Genomic DNA, 12,467 nt, shown 5'->3' with positions numbered 1-12,467 from the left:
CCATAGCATTTTGCATGTAATTAGAAACACCCACCCTCTGTGTACATTTGAAAGGATTTTGCACTATTTACAGGCTGATGTGTTCATCTTAGTTGTGCCATGCTGTTGAAGGGCATCCAATTTTCCTCTCAGCATCTCATAGCCCAGAGGAATTGTGGTGCCACTTTTTGCAGTTCAGCCAGGTACTTTCTTTGTGATTTCACCTTTCTTCGTGGTGCTTTCTCTCGATCCAAGCTTGTTCTGTGATTTCTCGAGGATAAGGGGTGAATTGAGCGCACTTGTGTGCGGTGAACACGTCTGAATGCATATTGTGTTCTCAGCATTTTATCATATCATTAGCCTTACATTGTGGAGATGTACATGCATACCACTTCATACTCAGTAAGAAGGCTAGAATAAGAAACACGGATAAAAAGCAAAGGTTTTTAATATAATGAAGTCGGAGGCTTTACCCCCTACGAGAGTGAGCACACAATGGTGCATGAGTTTAAAAAACAATTACTCAAAAAGTTAAGACAGTTGCTGTTTTTCCCAGTAACTCTACTCCTAGGAGTGCGTGTTCATACAGAGAATAGCACACTAGGATCATGGGAGCATTATGCATCATAGGGCCAGGCTGCAAACAGTGGACAATCCCATCTGATGAGTAGAGAAAGAAGATATGGTGCATCTCCACAAAGAAATATTACTTGAATATAACAAGTATTGGTGTAATATGAATGATCTTTGGAATAAGAAAAAGAAGTCAGATGCTCTGTATTGAGTAATCTCACATGAGAAGTCCAGAAGAGACAATGGACAGGAATTAGGCAGATAATTAGTAAGATCTAGGGGAAGAGAGGCATTGAGACTGCTAAAAGGCATGGGGTTTCCTTTTGGCACCAAGAAAGTTCTGGAATACTGTTTATGGTTACACAACCTATGAGTATACTAAAATCCACTTAGTTGTGCGCATCAAGAGTGTTATTATTATGGTATGTGAATTATGTCTCCATTTAAAGAATTCTAAACTTAGGTGTTTAGAAAGTCGGATATTTAGAACGCTCTCAGCCTGGGCAATAGCAGGCCTTTGATAAACACTTGTTAATCACATTTCCCCTATGATTTTTTTAAAAGAATATTTATGTAAAATTGTTAAATGAAATTTGCCAAAGGTCTCGGAGCAGTAATGGCACACCATTGATCTTTCTCAGCTCTGTAACAATAAACAGTTTCTTGGAGAGGGAGCCACACAATGTAAGATGATTTCAGTGAATTTGTTGCCCTTACAATAATACAGAGACCCCAGTCTTCAGCGCGGCGTTTAATTACTCCCATTAAGACTCTATCATGTCTGTTTCTCTTGTGGAATTAATTTGGTTAGTATCACATACCAAATTGGGAATAGAATTTATAGCTTGTATATATTCTTGCAATTTAATGGTTTCAGTTCTTATTGAACATTTAAATCTGAAAATTGAGATATATACTGCCTTGGTAAATGATAATGGGGAAATATTTTCTGCTTTGCAAGTAGAATTGAAAATTCCCTGTAATTAGTTTCTTTTCCCTTTCTACTCCCCTGGAGACGCACTGGTTTCCCAAGTTATGAATTCAGTTTCTTTGTTTATTCTAGCCGCGTAGTTTTTCTTATTACATACCTGTTTAATTTTTAATTTCTCATTAAAAGTAAATATGGCTAATTTCCCCATCAGTATTCAAGAAATCTTCCATGTCTCTGCCACAGACTTGATATAGTGCTGTCTGGTGTATATTACCACAAAATTAAAATGGCGTTTTGTTTGCCAGATAGTTCTGGCAAAGCAATCTGTCAGTGCATTTCAAGTGACTCACAGGTTCCTTTCTATGAAATTGATAGAGTGTTCTGAAAGGTAGAGTAATGCACATCATATGGTGGGAAGATTGATACAGCTGTGGGGCAAATAAAGATCGTGAAGGTGTCCTGGTCTTCTGGTTTTATATGCTGGTTCGATAAACCTTGACTGCGGAGGTCCTAGGCTCTAGTAGGGGAATCTCCCACTATTGTTCTGCTGAACAATCATGTTGTCTACCGCTTTCCAAGTACTCATGTTCATACCCCAAAAGTGCTGTTCTTAGCCTGCTGTCTTAGTTGGGGTTCCTGTTGCTGTGGTGAAACACCATGACCAAAAGCAAGTTGGGGAGGAAAGGATTTCTTTGGCTTACAGTTCCACATCATTGTCCGTCACCAAAGGAAGCTAGGACAAGAACTCAAACAGAGCAGGAACCTGGAGGCAGGAGCTGATGCAGAGGCCATGGAAGGGTGCTGCCTAGTGGCTTGCTTCTCTTGGCTTGCTCAGCTTGCTTTGTTAAAGAGCCTAGGATCACCAGCCCAGAGGTGATAACAACCACAGTGAGCTGGGCCCTCCCCCATCAATCACTAATTAGGAAAATACCCTACTGGCTTGCCAACAGCTTGATCTTGTGGAGGCATTTTCTTAATTGAGCTTCTCTCCTCTCTATACCTTGTATCAAGTTGGCATAAGACTATCTAGCACACCTTCCTCAGATAAACTTCTTACTGCAGCAGGCATTGGTTAATGCAGAAATCCGTAGCTGTCCAAAAGGCTGAGAATACGTGATGGTGGAGTGTTCTGCCCCAACTTGGACAGCTTTAATACCTGTATTAGTAACTTTTCTGCTGCTGTGATAAAAACACCATGACCAAGGCAACCTATACAAGAAATCGTTTAGTTGTGCTTATGGTTCCAGTGGATTAGAGTCCATGAGAGCGGAGTGAAGGCATGGTGGCGGGAATCGATGAGAGCTCACCTCTCAAATCTCAAAAGCAGGAGGCTGAGAACATACTGAAAGTGGCATGCTTCTTTTGAAACCTTAAAGCCAGCCCACTATGACACACTAAGTAACTCTAAATTCACCAGAAGAAAACATGAAAGTACATGGGGGTGGGGAGACTTGTCTAGAAGGGTGCTAGTGGGAGAGTTGGGGGGATGATGTGAAGATGACTAAAATTCATTATATGCTATATAGAAGAATAAGAAACTGATTTTGCTGAACTGATTTCAACATAAGTGATAGGACCCTATAGAAGTGAAAATACTAGCACTTTCCCAGCACCTCCTTTGCTCCTAGAATGTTCTAGTATTGCTAGTTATTCTATTTTAGAGCTATGGGCTCACTTAAGGTGCTCCTATGTAGAAGCTTTTTTAAAAAATGTTTTTTCTTTAAATATTTTAATATTTTTAAATTAAAATATAATTGCATCATTTCTATAAAGCCCATGCATTGTCTAGTGTGCTCAGTTATTGCTACCTGGAGTCAGTAGCTGAGAAATCTCCATACGAAAACACACATCAGTAAATGAACATTTTTCTGAACATCTGTCACCATCTCTGCATGTTTTTCCTGTATCTCTACCTGACTCCCCACCCCCCACTTTCTGTTCTCCTTTTTAAACCCTTGATCCTTTTTATGGACGTGTTTTTAGTTCATCTCTACCCACCCCCACCCCGTCCTCTCATGAACAAGAACCACCAGTCCCTCTCCAGCGTCAATACCTTCTGTATTAATAACTGTGCTTCTCAAACCACTGGAGGACTCACTTACCTCTCCATGGTTCAAATTAGGATGGGCTCATTGGCCTCTGCTTTACGTCTGTGTCAGCCAGGCAGCTTCCTGTCTCATGGTTAGCTGGCCTGTGGCCGGGACCATCAGAGAACAGGAGCCTGTGACTGGCCACACAAGCCCACACAGGAACAGATACCTGCAGCATACCTTGGGTGTGGTGGTATTCTAATTGTACTGAAATGTGATTTTGATTGTATGTTAATAAAGTTGCCCGGGGGTCAGAGCTATTAGAGCTATAGCAAGAGCAAGGTTGCGGCGGAGGCAGCGGCGGCGGCGGTGGCAGCAGCAGCAGCAGCGGCAGCGCACGCCTTTAATCCCAGCACTTGGTAGAAGAGCTAGGTAGATCTCTGTGCGTTCAGGGATACAGTCAGCATTGGAGACATACGCCTTTAAGACCTGGGGGGCTGTACATACAGACAGTGACGAGGCAGTCACTTATTTGGGTTTGCAACCAATGAGAAGGCAGGACAAAAAGACTATGAAAAGACAGACACACAGGAAGTAGCTCTTTTTTCGGAGAGCTAGGACCACCACAGGAGGAAGGGTGAGATTTTAGCTCTGAGCTCTGACCTCTTGGCTTTCTCTTTTACATTGGTTCTGTGTTTCTTATTTAATAAGACGGTTGGTTACATCTACACTTGGGGCCAGGTTTGGGCTTCTTGTAGTATCTGCCCCTCTGCTTTCTGTCACCCCAAGCATGTCACAATGCCAGCTTCAGTCTGGAGGGTGAAGTGGAGGGCCTCTGACTCACAGAACTCTTCCTTGTCACTAACTTAAATGAACTCACATGAACAGACAGTCTGTCGCTACCTCCGGCGGAATTGTGTGCCTGTGTCCCTGGGCTCCCTCTCTGTGCTTACAACATCCCGTGGCAGTGGTTGGTTTACTTCTTGGTGACAAGTGAGCTTATAAACAAGGACTGTATTTTTCAGTGTAGAATTTGGCACATAGGTAAGTATTTAAAAGCTTATGGCCAATGGAAGATTTAGGGAGTTGACACCTGGTAATATGAAAATTCGGTTAGACCATAATATGCTCACAAACCTACTTTTTTGGCATTTTGAGTGTTTCTGCTAAAAATAATAGAAGAGATAAAGAGACTTGGCAAGGATTTGATTAAAAGTACTTAATGTTTGCATACTATCTTTGTAGGTTGATTGACATCGTCCAAATGGTCGTTTTTTAAATCTTTCTTATGTGTATATGATGTGTGCTTATGTGTATATGATGTGTATGTGTGCATGTATATGATGTGTGTGTTTGACTTAACATGGGTGAGTGCTGGCACACATGTGCCATGGCATGCATGTGGAGATCAGGTGGCAACCTCAGATGTTGGTCCTCACTCTGGATAAGTGGATTCAGGTTTTCATGTTTACACAGCACGCTTTGTACACTGAGCCTTCTCCCCAGCCCTTGTCTTTTCTATTATTATTACTGTTACTATTATTGTGTGTGTCTATAATGTGTGTATTGTGGGTGTGCATACCAGAGTACATCTGTGTAGGTCAGATGACAGCTTCGTGGAGGTGCTTTTCTTTTTCCACCCTTTTGTGGGCCCAAGGATCAAACATAGGTTGCTAGGCTTACCTTTTAATTTAATTAACTAATTACTTTAATAAGGAAGATACATTACACGTTCATGATCATATTGGTCAGGGACAGCATGCCTGTCCTTAAGTCCACTGGCACCTGGGATAAAATTTCTGTTTTAGAACGTTAAAGAAGTTAGTAAAAGTAAATATCTCTGTTGGGATTAGTAGCAGGATGTGCCAGTGTGTACTCCTCTTCCAGCGAGTGTCCTAGCAACACAGGGTTCTCCGCTGATGGGCTTCATGTGCATGTGTGTTTCAGGTGCTGTTCCCTGTGTCCCTTCCTGGGTTCCTAATCCTCTACTCACAGTTCTCCACCTGTGCTCCTGATACCCAGTCATGCAGCGGAGATCAAGAGGGATCAACGTCGGGCTCCTTATGCTCCTTTCCCAAGTGTTCCATGTTGGGATCAACAATATCCCACCTGTTACCCTGGCAACGTTGGCTCTCAATGTCTGGCTCTTCCTGAATCCTCTGAAGCCCCTGTACCATTCCTGCCTCAGCGTGGAAAAGTGTTACCAGCAAAAAGACTGGCAGCGTCTGCTGCTTTCCCCCTTGCACCACGTCGATGACTGGCACTTGTATTTCAACATGGCGTCCATGCTCTGGAAAGGGATAAAGCTGGAGCGAAGACTGGGGAGCAGGTGGTTCGCCTACGTCATCACCACCTTCTCCCTCCTCACCGGGGTGGTGTATTTGCTCCTGCAGTTTGCTCTTGCTGAATTCATGAATCAGCCCGACTTCAGAAAGAGCTGTGCTGTCGGCTTCTCAGGTAAGGTGGGCGCTTTCTCGGGAAATACTTGTGAGGGCCACGAAGGGAGGTTGCCCGTTTCCTTTCCTAGTTGATAAGGGGACGGGGTCCTGAGTTGTTAACAGCTGCCGGGGCCCGCATCTTGAAGAGCAAACTCACTGGGGTAGAAGAAGGCATCATGTGGGCTGTCGCATGTTATGCTGCATCTGCATTCTCAGGCACTTAGAATGAGGGCCTGCTAGAAGATAGTTTTCTAGTACTGGGAGTGTGCACCCGGCTCCCTCGTGGTAATGCCTTGGAGGGACTCATGGGTGTCTTTACAACAGAGTGTTCTCGAAAACTGAGTATGCCCGTGAAGCAGGCTCAGGGTACACTGGTTACCAACTTGTCTTGAGTCCAATGAGGCATAATACACTTGTATGCAACCGGTAGCACTAAGCAAGTGGAATTCTTACATATAGGCAGTCAAGGAGCTACAGAAGCCTGGGGTTCACTGCGAGCTGGTCCTCAAGGCTCAGAAGGCTTCCCAGGGCAGATGAGGTCTCGACTGTAGATATCCTACTTGCAGATGAAACCTCTGAATGTCAGCCTTCCTTCGGAGGAATTCTTGAAGGACAAGCCTAGAAGACAGCCTGTGCCACCTTTATTTTAGCAGGTTGTACTTGTTATCTCCCACGGTTTTTCATAAGACTCATAAGCATAGAAGGGGAAGAACTAAATTCGTCCAAGGTTACTGAGGGAATGATGTTGCTTGTGTCTCCCAAGAAGCCATTAAAATAAATATCGTGATGGAGAGATGGTTCAGCAGTTAAGAACATATCCTGCTCTTCCAGAGGACCCAAGTTTGATTTCCAGTACCCTTGTTAAGCCGTTCACAGTCATCTATAACTCCAGCTCCACTAGAAGACATATACTCGGCTTTCAGTGTTTTTCCATAGAGGCTACAGGAATGCATGTTACTGGTATTTGTTCATGTTCATACCCATATAGCACAAAATGAGCTGCTGTAAAGCGACAGTTCCCTGGCATTTGATACCATTGCTGGTGGCCCATTCTCACCTTCTGTGTCCTATACTTGGGAGCGGTTTGAACTTTCCTGTCAGGATCCATTGAAGCATCTGACTGCCATGCTCACTGACTGTTTCAGAGTAGCAAGTTGAATGTAATCATAAGTAATGGTTTTCATATTTGATTTTCTTTGTGCTCAATGATTCTCTCCGTGTTTGAATTGTTGATAGTGGTGTGTTCTCTGTTCTCTTCTAGGAGTTCTGTTTGCCTTGAAAGTTCTTAGCAACCATTACTGCCCTGGCGGCTTTGTCAACATTTTGGGCTTTCCTGTCCCCAACAGATTCGCTTGTTGGGCAGAGCTGCTGGCCATTCACTTCTGCTCCCCAGGGTAAGTCTTTACCATCAGAGAATAAACACGAGGAGCTTGATGATCCTTGTGGAGAAGGAGTCCAAAAAATAGAGGGAACAAGTTATTGTTTATGTGGTGTTGGCCTGTAACCCCAGCATTTAGGAATCTGAGGTCAACTTGGGTTATAGAGAAACTCTCTGTCTCAAACACTAAGACAAAAACAAAACAAGTTACTTTTTGACAATGAGGTTTATTTTTTAACAGTGAAAACAGATTTGAGTTCCACAGTTTTGATATTAGACATTTCCAGGCTTGAATCCTGTCAGCTACTGTACTGTGTAATTTAGGAGTTTCAGTTTCTTCCCCTTGTACATAGGAATAAGAGATCATTGACTTAAGGATCAATATTAACCAGTCAGTAGTGAATTGTTATAACAATATTCTAGAGAACCATATAGATACTGCAGAAAGATTAAAAAAAATACCATGTGCTCTGGTCTAATGCTTTGGGGCCATGTTAAGCTGGAAATTGTCTTGGAAGAACTTTTTAAATAGAAAATTTTTACACAGTAAACGGATGAAATCTGCTGGTGCAGGCTATAATCTCAGCATTTAGGAGATTGAGGCAGGAGGACTGCAAGTTAGAAGCCAACCTCAGCTACATGTTTCAAAAACAAGACAACAACAAAATGATCAAACTCTGATCCATTTGGAGTAGAGAGGCAACTGTAGGCTGAAGCATTTATCTAATTATTCTTTATCAATAAAAACTCGGGAGTCATATTGGAGTAAGAACCTGAATGATCAGAGAAGTGGTGGAAAAGCAACCAGTGACCTCCTCTCTCTCTCCTTCCTCAATTCCCAAAGCGGAGAATCTTTCCAAGCCCCACCCTACTGCTTCCTGTGTGTCTCTATAACTCCTCAGTCCTCCAAAACCTCTATGGCTAATTTTAATGAGCTAGTAGCTAGCTCCGCCCTCTGAGCCAAAGTAAACTTTATTTTCAGTCTCGAGAGTGTCGGAGGGTGATCAAAATATCCCCCAACAGGAAGCCCCACTCTGTTTACTTTGTCTTTACTCCTTTGTTAACCTGACTTCCTCAGAGGCCCCTCTGCAGAACCTCCAGGCTCCAAGAACTACCATTTGACCTCTAATCCAGGTAAGTTTTCCTGGACCAATGAAGACATAGAGATGTAGGGGTTGATAAGGAGCTCCCAATAGATACTAAACTCATTCTGATTTCACCTCCCGACTCCTACCTCTTCACTCTGAACTTTCCAACTTTGGTTCCTTCTCTGCTGTTTGGACAAAGGAGGATGAATTGTGTTTTATGTCCCATCTCTTCCACCAGCTTCAGTTCATACAGTCTGTATTAGACAACTGGAAATGTGGCTTGCTTATTTTTCCTGTAGGGACCTGGGCTCTGTTTACACAGAAAGAGATTTCTAAATTAAGAAAGAAAGAAAGAGAGAGAGAGAGAGAGAGAGAGAGAGAGAGAGAGAGAGAGAGAGAGAGAAAGAGAGAAAGAAAAAGAAAGAAAGAAAGAAAGGAAGAAAGAAAGAAAGGAGGCTTTATTCATCCATTTATTTATTTATTTATTTATTTATTTATTTATTTATTTATTTATTTATTTGTGTTCAGCTAGGAGCTTTTATTTTGGTTTTGGTTTGTATGACTTGTTGGGTGCTATGTCTCGTTTCAGAACATGCTCCCTATGTTGCTATGTTGTATGGTGACCTAGTAACTTGGATCCTTCTTTAATGCTAATTCTCCATCATGGCAGCCATTGGCAGCTGGTGTATAAATGGCACAGATGTGGTATTGAACACCACCCACTTACAGTTGTGTTGTTGCTGTTTGTGACAGTTCAAGGAGGACAGCCCAACAAAAATCTTCCAAGTTGTCTTTGAAAAGGGTCTAGTAATGTCCGTCTCTTATCTGAACAGCCCCCTCTCTACCTGTCACTCATAGTTCCTCCACTCCTTTGAGAAGACTTGGTTTTCTGTGTACCCAGTAGGCTCTTGTCTGTGCTTCGCAGCACTCCACATTCATATGAAAATCACCCCCTCCCCTGCTTAAACTTCTATCCTCTAGTGAGTCCACTGAAAATAGTACTTTTTAATATTCTCATGCAGCGATTTCTGAATCACTCATCATGCTTGCTTTTTTTTTTTTTTTTTTTTTTTTTTTTTTTTTTAGGGTCTCCACTTTACATGGAAAGGGAATGGTTGCATAATACCTTTATTCTGTGTGTAGGGGAACATGATAGCCTGAGCCCAGGAATTAAGTGAAATTTCCCGTCACTAATGATTGAAAGCGTAAATCTTTTGATTTTTCAAGATTTGACTGCCTCCAATGGTAACCTTATAATATCAAAGCATCTACTTAGGCATGTGTCCAGATACAGATTAAGCTGACCACTGGTCTAGGGAACTGAAAAGCAAGTGCTTCTTGAATAAAAGAAATAGCTTAAAAAAAAAAAAAAGCCTGAGGTGGGGGCGCACAAATGGGAGGGGAAAAAGTAAAGCCAAGGCTCTCGGTGCCCTCCATTGTGAACCTTCTGGTGGTTGTCAGATAGAATTCTCATTGAGGAAACACCGTGAGGCTTTAGAACAAAGCCTGCTTTTCTGGTTAGATCTATGTGGGCTGCCCTGGGTATGGGAGGGAGAAAACAGTCTGTCACAGCAGACATTTGGTCCGTCTCTGGGTTTCGTAAAGCCATAAAGGAGGGTAATGGCCCCCACATACTCTCAGTGATACGAAGGAAAGTGTCCAGAAAAGGCGATCAATAGGCCTTGTGCAGGGGGTGAACTTGACCCCAAGAGGGAAGTACTCACACTCATTTACACAGTCACTGCTCCTGACTGCTCAGCTTCACACTTGTCACACGTCATTTCCTTTCTCTTCCTGGCACCCTTGTAGGTGCCTAGGTTTGTTTGAAGAGCGCTCCTCCCAAGGCAGGTCAGCATGGGTGGGAAGGGTAGGTCCCCCGGAGGAGGTTCTTGCTCTTTCCCACCTCGGCCCCCCACCAGCATCTTATTGATGTAAGTAAGGGGCATCTGATGGCAAGGCTTGTCTTCCAGCATAGATTATGGATCTCTGCAGAAACCTAGGCACAAAACTGAAGTTATGAGGAATAAACAGCACCCAGAGTGAGACAGCCACAGAGTGGCCACACTGAGTGGCAAGGCCAAGTGTGACAGGACCAGCACTAGCTGTGTGCCCTCAGGCAAATCCGACAACCTCCCTGGGCCTCATTTTCTCCATCTGTGGCTAGAGGAAGGTGAATGTTTCATCAAGAGCAGATTTAATTTTGTGAGCATCAAGTTTATTCAATTCTGTTAATCCTCCTTGAAGGATGGGAGAGAGGGAGGGATCAGATACAAAAGAAAACAAAACCTAAATGAGGAAAGAAGTCACAATTTAGGAATTAATTTATATTGAAAAGCCAGTCGAAATCCACAGAAGTAGCAGAAGGTAATTCCCAGGCCCACGTGCAGCATTTCCCACACAGGTTTGTGCTGCAGAATTTGTGACTCTCTTCCTGGGAAAATAATCTGGGGCTTGCATTTTCTGCAGTGAGGACGTCAGGGTGGTTCAAACTTAGGTCTTTATTAACTAGTTCAGAGAACAGTCTTTCATAACCCATCATGTAACACTGGGTTATTGTCCGGTCTGGGAAAGCCTCTATCGGTCTGTTTGCATGTACAAACCATCAAATCCTGTGCTGTCGGAGTTGTGTGTGTGTGTGTGTGTGTGTGTGTGTGTGTGTGTGTGTGTGTGTGTGTACACTGACCGCTGTCAGATGTTGGTTTACTAACTTGAATGCCGTCACGTACCGCTGGTGGTGTAATGTGACATTTGGTCTCTTCACTGATCCCAATACTTGGTGCCGATTGTCAAGTCACTGAAAACGCTTAAACAATGCTTTCAGTGTACAGTTTTCCTTGCGAATTCTGTTACCGGGGAGTCCATGATGCTGCCGCTTATTCCCGTTTGTAGCTTGTGATCTGCCTTGAAGCTGGTTTTGCCTGGGCGTGACAACTGCCTAGTCCCTAGTGTATTTGTATGATTCCCAAAATTGAGACCCCCAACTGGTACATTTATAACGGTTCGTGCCGCATCGTCAAGTATGTTTTGACATAGGGGAACCTCTATTTAATTTCTGTCGAGACAGTGCTTCTGGTTTGGTTTCTGCTGGTATGAAAAGGACCATGACCAAAAGCAACTCAAAGGAGGAAAAGGTTTGTTTTGGTTACAGTTTACAGTCTGTCAGTGATGGAAGCCAGCTCAAGGCAGCAACACCAAGACAGGACCGATGTAGAGGCTATGAGGGAGCACTGTGCACCGGCTCATTCCCAGTGACTTAGTCTGCTGTTTTATACACCAAGGACCCACTTGCCCAGGGATGGCACCATCTACAGTGAGCTGAGCCCTCCTACATCAATCATCAATTTAAAAAAAATGCCCCATAGACATACCCAAAGGCCAGTCTGGTGGAGGCAGTTCCTCCGTTGAGGTTCCCTCTTCCCAGGTGACTCTAGTTAGTGTAGAGCTGACAGCCCAGCGGTCTGTGTTGAGTCGTCCGCTTGTGACTTTACATGCTTGGCAAGTGGACGAGTTTTGCAGGCGCTGCGTTCTAACTCCGAGACGATCACCCTACTGCCAGTCCTTGCTAAGCTGGGTTATGTAACAGTGCCGGGTGACGGCCACACTGCGATGCCTCTTACCTGCAGTCCATAGTGAGCATACACAGTGGGTAGTAGGACTGTTTTTTGGAAGCCATGTTTGCACTGTAATGAATGACTCAGCTCTATACAGAAATGACAATAGTCCACATACATACACTTTACTGAACCCAAACGAAGTGTATTCTAAACTCAGCTCCACTTCACTTAAGTCCCCAAACTGTGACTGCTCTGTCCCCATCTGGTGTGGAAGGAAGTGTGGCAGAGGGGAGATTGAAATGGAAAGAGAAGGCAGTGTTAACTGATTGTGGTTAAGGTATCTCATATTAACAAATTTTAACCAAACTGTGTGACTGTGTGAGCACGTGGTCAGGACCCCTCCCCTAGCTCTGGCAGGTGCTGCATGGCCTGATACTTCAATGTCTCAGTTGTAAAAGGCTGTAACCCCTAGCAGTGTTATGAATTAAATCCCGAG

The 12,467-nt window shown here is 43.6% G+C and overlaps 1 protein-coding gene across 3 annotated transcripts in view; it reads left to right on the top strand.

Moving 5' to 3' along the window:
• Rhbdd1 (rhomboid domain containing 1) overlaps positions 1 to 12,467 on the top strand; it is a 126,934-nt gene that overhangs the window by 16,159 nt on the left and 98,308 nt on the right. For all 3 annotated transcript variants that reach the window (XM_037210222.1, XM_028874140.2, XM_037210221.1), the window contains 2 exons: positions 5,461 to 5,970; positions 7,213 to 7,345. In XM_037210222.1, coding sequence (XP_037066117.1) covers positions 5,538 to 5,970; positions 7,213 to 7,345 — 566 coding nt within the window. In that variant the 5' untranslated portion in view covers positions 5,461 to 5,537. The remainder of the gene's footprint in view (positions 1 to 5,460; positions 5,971 to 7,212; positions 7,346 to 12,467) is intronic.

Source organism: Peromyscus leucopus, chromosome 13 (genome assembly GCF_004664715.2).
Source record: "Peromyscus leucopus breed LL Stock chromosome 13, UCI_PerLeu_2.1, whole genome shotgun sequence".
Lineage (NCBI taxonomy): Eukaryota > Metazoa > Chordata > Mammalia > Rodentia > Cricetidae > Peromyscus > Peromyscus leucopus.
This window is presented reverse-complemented; position numbering and strand designations above follow the sequence as displayed.